Source organism: Microtus pennsylvanicus, chromosome 1, assembly GCF_037038515.1.
Source record: "Microtus pennsylvanicus isolate mMicPen1 chromosome 1, mMicPen1.hap1, whole genome shotgun sequence".
Lineage (NCBI taxonomy): Eukaryota > Metazoa > Chordata > Mammalia > Rodentia > Cricetidae > Microtus > Microtus pennsylvanicus.
In genome coordinates this window covers 18,329,569-18,341,671 of record NC_134579.1, presented here as the reverse complement: position 1 = coordinate 18,341,671, position 12,103 = coordinate 18,329,569, and the positions used below count along the sequence as shown (strand labels likewise).

The following is a 12,103-nucleotide window of genomic DNA, read 5'->3' as shown; positions in this document are numbered from 1 at the left end:
AACGACAATAGAGAGACACATAGCGCTCCAGGAAGCAATGATCCACAGACAACCCAAGTCTCACATATTCTTAGCAATGGTCCTAACTTGAGTCTTCTAAGCACTAAATTCATAGACTTTTATGGGCCTTTGACAAAAATAATATAGACATATAAGGAAATTCTTTTTTTTACCTATTTATTTATTAAGAGTTTCTTACATACTGTCAAATATTGTGACTTTTGTGAATTGGGACACAGTAATTAAATGACTTGTTTGATATGCAGCTCTTATATTTTAAGTATAATGTACATTTATATTTAATAAATATATTTATTTCTATTTTTATTTTACTAAATTAGATTATTCTGCCACTTGAAAATAGCTCTGATATTTATGCTACTTTTTAGATGTTAGCTTTTCCATTAATTTCCCAATGGAAACTTTATGTTCACTTTAATCAGAGCAAGTTTTTTTTAAAAGTCTAATTTAGTTATTTATATGTTCGCCAACCCTGTCTATAAATGTCTTCAAACAAGATTTAGCTTGGTGAATACATGATTCCTAATGAGTTTATGGGAAGCATAAGAAATTTCAGAAGTCATTTTGCTTGTTATAGTTTTAACAGCCAGCAGATGGCAGTACAGTGTTTCACTTCATGTTAAGAAAACCTACTCCCTACACACTTACTAGCAGCACTAATAGAACTCACTGGGAGAGAAGGAAAAGATGTGAAGTTGGGAAGGAGACACAGTAGGGGATATGGAATGAGCTAGGGATACAAATGATCAAAATACATTATTTTCAAATACTAAAAATTATTCTTAAAAGTTGAAATAATAAAAAACAAATGTTAGGGAGTTAAATTTCCAAAAATCCTTAAAGCAGCATTGATACTTTTATCACAAATAAAAACATTAAAATTTTCACATTGCTCTGAAAAACAAATGGATATTATCTTGCAGGAGTATAAGAATATGTGTTATTCTTAGAATTTCAAAGTTAATTTCTAGAAGTACATATATCTTGGTATGTATCTGTGGTGGTTTGAAAGAAAATGAGTCCCAAAGAGAGTAGCACTATTAGGAGGGGTGACCTTGTGAAGTAGGTGTATCTTATGGAGGAAGTGTCTCATGGTAGAGGCGGGCTTTGATGTCTCATATATGCTCAAGGGACTCAGTCTACTTCCTGCTGCCTTCATATCAACATGTAGCAGCTACCTCTTCAGCACCATGTCTGACTTCATGCCCTCATGTCCTGCCATGATGATAATGAACTGAACCTCGGAAGCATGCTTCCTGCCATGATAATAATGTGAAAAATTGCTGAAACTGTAAACCTCCCCTCCTCAATTAAATGTCTTTCTTTTCAAGAGCTGCCTTGGTCATGGTGTCTCTTCACAGCAATAGAAACCCTAAGACAGTCTCTCTATATCATATCCTTGGAGGTGGGGCAGCTGAAGGATAAACAAGCAGGCTGAGAGCTACAAAGTGGCAGCGCCTGACTTTGATCTAGCACAGTAGAGGGATGTGTTTGTATTGGATGCCCTCAAAAAATGGCTGTGGCAAGAAGCCAAAATTTATGGAGCAGAAATAGCTAATCGATTTCTCCAGTTTTATTACATAATGTACTTGTAACTAGACATTTTATCTTACCTCAAAGTGGTTTACTTTGATAACATTTTCCTTTCAGAAAGTACAGACTTTATGAACACCACTGTGTTTTCAAATAATTAAGTTGTGTGTTAATGAATTATTGGATAGATGTTATAAGACACTTTACAATATATTGTATCATCTCACACAACATTGTTCAGGGTATGAAATTGAGGACCTAGGTACTTTTCCATTGCTGTGTTAAGAAACCACGACCAAGGTAGCTTGCAAATGAAAGCATTGAGTGGAGGTTATGATATCAGAGGGTTAGAGTTCATGGTCATCATGGAGAGGATCATGGCAGGTAGGCAGGGATGGCAATAAGGTAGCAGCTGAGAACTTATATCCTGACCCATAAGTACTGAGCAGAAAGAGAGGCAGAGAGTGCTAACTGGGAATGGCTTTTGAAATATTAAAACTAGTCCCCTATGACATCCTCTCCAACAGGGTCACAACTCCTAATCTTTCCCAAGGAGTTCCATCCACTGAAGACCAAGTATTCCAATATAGGAACTTATGGTGGCCATTCTCACTCGAATTACCATAAGTATTAAGTGATTAAGTTAAAAGTTTACAAAAATTGAATGAACAGCATCAACACTCACAATCAACATCGTCTTTTATAGAACTTAAAATACATTGAATATTTGTTAATGATTCATCAAGTGAAATAAATATTCCTTTTTACACAATGAACTACATTGATCCATTATAAATTAAAGTAATAAAGAACACACAAGAAATATCAGCCATTGTATATATCCTGCCAATTTGAAACTTATTATTCAAGAAACTTACAATGTGAATCTGTATTTTTAGGCGGTGTCCCAGTAGAGTGCCAGCCTGGTTCACGACCCTGTGCTAACACTTGGAATTGTATAGCAACTGATTTATTTTGTGATGGAGAAGTGAATTGTCCAGATGGTTCAGATGAAGACACAAAACTGTGTGGTAAGGCCTCCCACTTTCTTTTACTCTTCTTCAGTTTTTCTCCTCCATGACTGTACACAGACACAAGCGTGCATGTACACAAACTACACAAAAATTCATGTATGCGCATATGTACATACATTTATGTGCATGCATATACATGTACACACATGCACACACTTTTGCATATGCATTTACTCTGAAAGAAGGAGAAATCATCTGCTCTAATATACACATGAATAATTTGTTGCAAAATCTAATAAATATGTTATTTTTAAACTTATTTGCATAATATTAGATGTAACTAATTGTACACAATACCATTTGAGAACTCTGCAAAAAATATTGTGATCAGTCACACATTACTCAGGTAGAGAGGGAGTGTCAGTTTTTTAATCTCCCCTTTGTCTTGAGCTGCCGTGGTTCTTAAGATTAAGCACTAATAATATAATATATTTTCTAGATATTTTCATCATCATATAATGTCACTTCTCTTGCCCCTACTTCACAGTATCAACTCAGTGAGCATCATTCCCTTTTCTTCATTGCTTTTCTTTTTTTCTTGAGTTCTATAAATAATACAGTTATTAATAATAATAACAACAATGATTTCTTAATATAGTGGTGTTTTGTGAGTCTATTTTTTAATTCGTTCTGATTGTTCTCATTTTAACTGCATTAATAAACACTTAAATAACACAAACACTACACCAAACATTAATCTAGATAATCTAAATGGAATCTCTCTTTGATTTATAGTTCACTGCAGTTTGCTTCCATTTAGAACAGGTTACCAGGAAGAATCTTATCAATGTAGATTCATTGTACATACAATAATGTAGTTTCATTGTAACCTATCATCATATAAGTTCAGATTGTAAGCAGTTAAAAGTACAATTCAATTTGAAAACTTAAAGAAAAGCCTGAATTAAGCCTATTTTTCGTGTGGTCCATAATCACCTTTTGATTTATTCCTGATTTTTGAGAAAGGCTCTGGCCTGGAGCTCACATTATGAAGCTTCTGCCTATAGCTTCTTAGGCTAAGGTTGCAGACCGAGGTGTAGTACTAGTCAACCTTACAAAGCTTGTGAAGGTGATGGTGTGCACAGCTCGTAGGGTGTTGTGAGGCTGCAGTCTCCTTGTCTGTTATCATTGCGTTCTCATATTCCTTGGCATTAACTCAAGGTGAAGATTTGAGTGAGGAACTAAATTTGGAAAACTACCCATCTACTAGGTCCATATTTCATAAGACAGGCATTGGGCCTGTTTCACAGTAACAATTCAATAAAAAGTAACTACACTTGAGATTCTCCCACTCAAAAATTTCAATACAAGTGCTGTTGTATAAATTTCAAACATACAGAGCAGAACTACATACTTCAACGTGCAGCTGGCATAAACTGGAAGAAAGTGCAGACTATGGAAATTTTCTATTTTATATAACTAAGCTACTTAAAAAGGAAGATGGTGATCTATAAACTGTGTTTTTCTCCCTTGGACTTCCCAAAACCTTTTAAAAACAAATATGATCCGAATGTACCATCAAGAGGAAGCAAAGGTGATGCTGATTTCTGTTTCCAAAACATCCATCCCAGTACTCGGGAGGCAGAGGCAGACGGATCTCTGTGAGTTCGAGACCAGCCTGGTCTACAGAGCTAGTTCCAGGACAGGCTCCAAAGCCACAGAGAAACCCTGTCACAAAAAACCAAAAAAATAAAAAAAATTAAAAAAAAAACATCAATCCATATCAGCTAGACACGTATCTTTAAACCTATGTACTGAAGATAGGAAATGATGTAACAACATTACACAAATCAAACCAAATAGTTTAAAAATATGTCTCACTTGTTGTTTGGACTTTAACATCATTGAGTCCATCATTTTCAAAATTAGTTGATAACAATTCATATCAAAAATTAATCATAAGACTAATAATGTAAGGATGATAGATTGTCTCTAAATGAGTCTTAAAGTAATATATTATTTTTTCTGAGTCACAAAATGAATCTCAGCATCCAAATTAAACATTTACCTTTGCTTTAAACACAGTTGCTTTAAAATATCTGCATGATATTTTTTTCAGTATATGGTGGCTTTATATTTATTAAACCTTAAGGTCACCCAGCTTTCATAGGATTCTCAAGTTTTTGTGTGCTTATTGCCTCCATTCCTTTATATGTATTATAAAGTTAGCATTGTATCTATTTCTGAAAAATAGTTTCAAATCATTGTTTAGCCAAGGTAGCAGAAAAATCAATCTAAAGAACGCTCTTCAGGCAGCAGGTGTTTCAGAGCACAGGTGATCTTATTCATTTTAATCAGTGGTGGTAGTGAGCCCCCAAGCCGCAGACAACCCTTCAGCACCAACTCCAATGTTTAGCAGCAGGACGCCATCTCAAAGCCCTTGTACATCAATCCATACTCAGAGAAAAGTTTATAAGCTAATTTAAGAATTCTCTCTGTAAGACACTGACCTTTGATCTCTCCCTATTTATTGGTTTTACCCCAGCTGTGCGCTCTAATTCTAGTTTGTGTTATTAATAGAGTCATATTAATGATTGCTTCCGTACCGAGTTTCTGTATTTAGTCTTTGGTTATTTAGGTTTGTACAACTTATCGCTGACTATAGCTAAAGTAAGATTGCTTTAAATTGTGTTTCTCTTCTGATTAGCATTGCATCAGCAAGAAAGCTTGCTTTTTAGCTGACCTCTGTGGAGAAACGATGCTGACTCAAGAGCTCTTAGGTCAAGGTGCAGCACTGTTCCTAAGTTGGCAAGTGTACTTGTAGTTTGCATGTTCGAATGTGAGCATTTGATACCTTTTGGTGTGTCTGCAAAGATCAGGATTAATTCTGGTATCTTGGACAACTCAATGACTTAAGACCAATGGAATCGGTAAATACTGGGCCAGCAGAGTGAGCTTGTGGTCGGCCCCAAGTGCATGTCATCAGGACTGCTTGGTGAATTCAGGAAGAGCGTCTGATGGCTAGCAGGAGGGCTGCTGTCATTTGCAGATTCACTTGTTACCCCTCAGCGTTTGTTCTAACGCTCTAGAAAATCGGGAGACTCTCAGCAGGTCACAGAATCACGATCTAAACATTCTACTCATTCATGTTTGAGATATATTTTTAATTCTTATTAATCCTGAGAACCTGTCTTCCTTCACTGCCAGATATGTAAAGTTGCCTTTTTTCATACACATCGTCAAAGGGATACCCAAAGCTACCGTCCAAATCGTCCATCTTGACAGGATATTTTTGACATTCTAAGCATTGTTATTGTAAAGAGTTTAATACTATTGTAATTTAAATGCTTTCAGGGATAGTCTACACTTTTGTTTATATTCACGACTGACAAGGTCCAATTACTTCAAACTAAAATAGAGATTATTTACTGGAAATAAAATGTGAAGATTCATAGAAAACTAGACAAACAAATTGGTCATATTCTTTTGGACAGACAAGACACTGTGATACAAAAATTCTAGCCACTTAAGATGACAACGGTCTCCTAAAGCAGGCACAGATACTTGCCTAGGCATTAAGGATGCCAGTTTTCTGCCCTGTCACCCTCTCTTACTTGGCTCTTTCATAAACAGTTCACAGGCAAGGGGACATTTGGGAACAAACACAATTTAGTTGTAGAATAGCTGATTATGTAACTCAGTATCATGACTCCACATGAGTGCAAGTACAGACATCTGAGGAAGTACAGAAAAGTCTTTTGTCCCTGAAGACTTTGCAATAAGATCCACCAAACACAGAATAATCTCAACCCTTTAGAAAATTGTAAATCAAGTTATAAAGCATGACGCTGTTGACTCCCTTTCTCTAGAGACACGTCAGAAATAAATCTGGAGGACGAGTAAATTCACCAGCATAGTAAATGGTTATTACAGATATTTGAAATGTTCTGTGTTCTCCTATTTTTATTTCATTCCTTTTCTGTTTTCCTGATGCTTCTAAAATGACCTGTAGTACTGTTTAAGAACATTGCAAAAGATGGAAATTTCTAATTTAATTTTGCAGTTTAATGTACACTGTCATGGTAATTGCAGATAGAAGCCTCCAGAAAAGGGGGCATGCTATGAATATTATTTATGAACCAAGAAACCTCGGGAGAATTAATTAACCCCTCCTATTTTAAGACTGCTTATATCTAATATTACCTGGCATGTTCACACAGCCACAGCTTGTGATGGAAGGTTTTTGTTGACGGAAAATTCTGGATCTTTCCAAGCTGATCGTTACCCAGGGTCAGACAGTTCAGGTGTTGTTTGCCGCTGGATCATCAGGTAAGACACTATTTTCTATGTCCTGATCTTCAGTCTGAAAATCTCCCAACATAATAACCCCCTTCCTACAGTATGTTTAAAATAATTATAGCTTTTATTTACTACCAACCTATAGATTACTTTGAAGTTACTCTTTAAACCTTAACCTTAAAAATTACTCTGTATCAATAAATGCTTTGTCTAAGAAATAGCAGCAGCTCACTGGGATCTAAACAACTACTGCAAAACAAATTTGTCATCATGATGGGTCTTAATCTAATTAGTTAATTTAAAAATTAATTTTTCTGTTTTGAAACTAGTTATATGCCCCACGCCAGGATCAAAATATTGGTAAATGCAATGAGTTTTATACAAGTATAGAGGATTGATTAATTCAAGAGAAAGTATTTAAGATATCATTAAACTGTTTAGAACACTGAATTTGCCCACCCTTAAATTAATAGCTATATTTAGCACCTGGCCAAAGTTCTATAATGTTTTAACACCTGACCAATTTCATGTAATGTGGACATCAAAGATAGGTCTTGTGTTTTCACATCTAGTGGAGGCATAAGTCACAAACAATCCCACACCAGTTTGGAATTATGATTAATAGAATGGTTATTAATTTAAGGGGGAAAAACTTACAGATCACAGTCCCAGACAACAGCCCTCTGCGCAACCAGGAAGGGAGCCTAGTCGCTGGAAGCCAGAGAGAGGGGAGGGAAGTGGCCGCTTTTTTTAAAGGGAGAGAGACCACGCCCCAATGGGCTGGTATCTCAGCAGCTATTGGCTGAAGGAGTGGGAGGAGCTCCCACAAGAATCTAGCTTCTTGCTTTCCCTGGCAGGACTCCATCCTGCGTGCCTGTTCTGAGGAGCAGCAGGCAGTACCCTCCGTCTGACTTCTCTGCCACCGAAGAAACTACCACTAAAAGTTACATTGATATCATTCAACCCATAAGTATAATATAGTGTATAAAAATATTACAGAATACAAATGTGATCCAATGAATATGACTTAGAGTCACAAAATTTCTGGTAAACAAGACAGCAAGCATATGATTAGTATTTCACTAATATTGTTAAGGTTAGATAAAGTGGAAAGGGGAATGTGGAATGTACGTATTGTGGAACATCTTTATTCAGCCATAAAAAAGGAAGAGTTTCTTATCCATGTTTTATGATAGAAACTTGAGACCATTGAATGAAATAAGCCAGAATACACGAAAGAGAAATCCTACAAAATTTCAATTAAGTGTAGTACTTAACAGTGCTAAATTCATAGAAGGAAGTAGATTAATTTACTGAGACTAGAGGGACAGAGCATTGGAAAGGTTCTGTTTACTGAATGCAGAATTTCAATTGTGCTAGATGACAAGGTCCTAAATATGTGTAGTTACAGAACTGTTCTGTGTTTGCAGGATAGCTTACTCCATATGCTTTGTCACAAGATGGAAAACCCAATCAAACTGTAGAATGTGTTGAAATTTATCACAGCTTAAGAACTTTTTTTTCTTTTCTCTTAATTTAGTGTAAGCCAAGGACTTTCCATTCAGATCAGCTTTGGATCTTTTATTGCACATTATACTGATGTTTTAGATATTTATGAAGGTATAGGACCCAGCAAAATTTTAAGAGGTAAGTTAAAACAAGCGTATAGTTGATTATAACAATGAAAATAAATGGGAAGCCTTGACAGTGGTCATGTTTCTCTTTGAATTTTGATCAGAATATTAAGTTGCCCTTTAAGTCTGTAAAGCAAATATGGCTATCACTGTCAAAATAGGAAATGAGTACTGTATGTTGACTTTTTGCCGTAAAACTAGTTTTTTAAAATCATGTGAAATTAATGTTTTTTTTTAAATCAAGTGTCATTCATTGTTTAAATGTTGACTCCATTTATTAAAACCAAAAAACCTTAAGATTGCAATACCTTGTTTTCAAAGCACTACATAGAACAGTTTATCATCAATGCATGGACAGTGATGGAGGTGAGAAAACTCAGCAATCAATCCAGATCCATGAACTGTTGTAAGGAGTGGCTGCTTGTTCGTTCTGACTGCCTGGCTAGCTTATCCCCATAATAATCACACAGAAACTGTATTAATTAAATCATTGCTTGTTGCATTAGCTCTAGTTTCTTATTGGCTAATTCTTACATCTTAATTTAACCAATTTCAATTAATCTTTGTATCGCCACATGGCAGAGGCTTACCAGGTAAAATTCCCAGCCTCTGTCTCCAGCAGATCCATGGTGTCTCTCTGAATCTGCTTTTTTGCTTCCAGAATTCAGTTCTGTCTTCTCTGCCTACCTAAGTTCTGCCCTATCAGGCCAAAGCAGTTTTTTTTTATTCATTAACCAATACAAACAACACAGAGAGGGGACTCCCACATCAATGAATTTCATTCCAATTGGCCAAAATGACACAGCCTAATCATCACAGACAATGAAATCAGGGGAGGGTAGGTCCAGGAACTTAAATAGGATGAAGAAGACAATGTGGAATAAAACACAAATTATTGAGCTTTCCTTACAAGTATGGGGAAGTTGAGAAAATAAGTTTCAAATAATTCTCGATATTAAAGATTAATAATTTCACCTTTGAATTGTATGAATGACGAAACATGATCCTGATCTAGTTAGACAGGTTTGATTTATTTGTTAATGATAAATATTTAAGCATATGTCAAAGATGCATATTTTTATTGCATATTATTGATTGGATATTGTACTTGATAATCTGTGTAAATTTTCTAATTTAATGTTGCCAATATGACTGCAAAATACATATTTCAGAAGAGAAAAGTGAGATAAAAGGAAGTAAATTAAATTCAGAAAGAGAACATTAGAGGCAGAAGTCAACACAAGACTTTCTTCAGTTAAATATGGAAGGAGTTATGTGTTATGCTCTATCAGTCTAAGTGAAGCAATGAGGATGCCTACAACGCATGAGATCATATGTTCACATTCACTTAAACTGATAGAACAGTCAGATGATGTTTCTGTAGCTTTAAACTACAATTCCTTTCTTTCTCTCTCTCTGTTTTTTGAGAAAGAATTTCTCTGTGTAACAGCCCTGGCTATTATGGAACTCACTCTGTAGACCAGGGTGGCCTCAAACTCACAGAGATCCACCTGCCTCTGCCTCCCCTAGGAGGTTTTTTGTTTTGTTTTTTTTTATTATTTATTTATTTTACATACCAACCACAGTTTCACCTCCCTCCTCTCTTCCTGTTGCTTACCCACCTCCCTTTTACCCCACACACCCGCTCCTCATCCATTGGTGATGGTGCATGCAACAAAAACTGTAGTTCCTTAAAATAAAGACTGATATAATGCACATAGTTAAATACTATGGGTCAAATAAGTATCACCTAATCAAATACAACATCAATGTGTATTAGATGTAGATGCCAACATCCACAGATGCTAATTAGAATTGTCCCTGACACTTTCAGTCATCTCACTAAATGCCTCCCAATTCATATGAAGCATAAAAACTATACTGATTATAAAATCTCACTTTCCTATAGATATGAATGTTTCCTGATCCATTACTCTTAAAATACCTAGGTTTTATTTAATGTATTTTCATATATTTAGCTTTGCAGTTAAACAATAAACAAACATTGAGATAATTAGACATGTGGATGTCATAACACAAAAGTAATTATCATAACATTGTTATATGAAGTTAATATTCATAAAAAGAATGCATTTATAAAAGTTCATTTAAATAATAGTAAGTTAAAGATTGTACACAAATGTTTCAAACTAAAAATATAAATATGTCAATCTTAACAAGATAAAGTAAAAAATAGTCATTAAAATTAAAGCACTCACTCTTAAATAATGATTATGATGTCTAATATTTAGTATGTGGATTGAATTATAAAATCAAGGGATTTCTTTATTTAAGCTTGACTAAGAGGTTTGTATTCTTATACTGTAACAACATACTATATAATCATGAATGTTAGCTGTATTTGCAATTTATTTTTATTAAAAGGCAGATAATAACTTTGTTTTAATTTACAAGCACATGTTTTCAAAACTGCTTTTTATATGTTCCTTTGTTTAAGATCTTCACCAGATAATCATCAATGAATTTTAATTCAGAATATATAGCAGAAACTTTGTTTTTATTTTGTCATAATGGAAAATGTATATATTTCTTTCTTAAATCTGGGGAAATTATCTAAAGAAATTATAAGGAAACAAAATTATGTAGTGTCACAAAACAATTGTTATATACTTTATTAAGGTAGTCAATATAGATAAATTTCAGAAGCATTTGTCAATCAATAACTTTTAGATAATACTTTTATATAGATTGCCAAGCAGTTAGGACAAAATCTTGTTCTTTAGGTACTTTCATGAAAGCATGATCTTACTTTAATGATTTTAATAAGTATCAGTGTTGAGAATTAAAGGCATGGACTGTGACCAAGTGGACTCCTTTTCATTTCACACACAAAAACAATAATCTGTAATTTCTGAGGTGTTAGGGTGAGGCTAGAGCTTTGTTATAGGCTGGGGAAAAGGCTCTGTTTGAACTACATCCTCAATTTTGTTGTCTTTAGTTTTGAAACATGGTCTCACAACTTTTCCTGGGCTAGTTTCCCCAACTGCCAGAATGGCTTGGGTTTACAAGACTGCCTTCTTCACTCAAGTAGCTGGGCATCTGGGACAATAGTTCTGTTTCACCAGACATTGTCAGAAACGCTTTTCCACCTTAAAAACATGTAGTAAAAATAGCCTGAATGAACACATGAAAACTGATGTCTAAATTCCATGTCCTGAAAATATGTTTTTGAGTATCATGTTTTAAATTCCAAATGCTTAGTAAATTCTGCTCCCATAGGACAGGACAGCTCACAGTGCATGATGAATATGGTAGCTTGCCATCGTGTGGTGAAGTACTATTAAAAAAAGCTCAGACAGAGAAACTGCGGTTCTATTTGAAGCTCAGAAAAGCAAGGCAGCCAGTCACTGGCTCTTACCTCAAACTCAGACCAAAAATGGTGATCTTGCCTCCAGAAATCTCAGAATGAGACTGTGACTGAGAGCTGTTTTCTACCATTTTATAATCCTCCCTAGAACTGGGATTAAAGGAATACCACCGGGATTAAAGTCATGAACCACCCGGTTTCTTTGACAATCTAGTGTAGATACTGGGGTTAAAGGTGTGTGTTATCGCTGCCTGGTCTGTAAGGCTGACCAATGTGGCTGTTTTACTTTCCCAGTCCCCATGCAAGCTTTATTT

General features: G+C 35.2%; 1 protein-coding gene across 2 annotated transcripts in view; it reads left to right on the top strand.

Moving 5' to 3' along the window:
* The window catches only part of Tmprss15 (transmembrane serine protease 15), a 99,571-nt gene that overhangs the window by 21,424 nt on the left and 66,044 nt on the right, over positions 1-12,103 (top strand). Inside the window, exons 7-10 of one of the 2 annotated variants that reach the window (XM_075953666.1) lie at positions 49-79; positions 2,454-2,585; positions 6,749-6,857; positions 8,368-8,474. In XM_075953666.1, coding sequence (XP_075809781.1) covers positions 49-79; positions 2,454-2,585; positions 6,749-6,857; positions 8,368-8,474 — 379 coding nt within the window. The remainder of the gene's footprint in view (positions 1-48; positions 80-2,453; positions 2,586-6,748; positions 6,858-8,367; positions 8,475-12,103) is intronic. The other variant, XM_075953674.1, reaches the window with a different exon arrangement.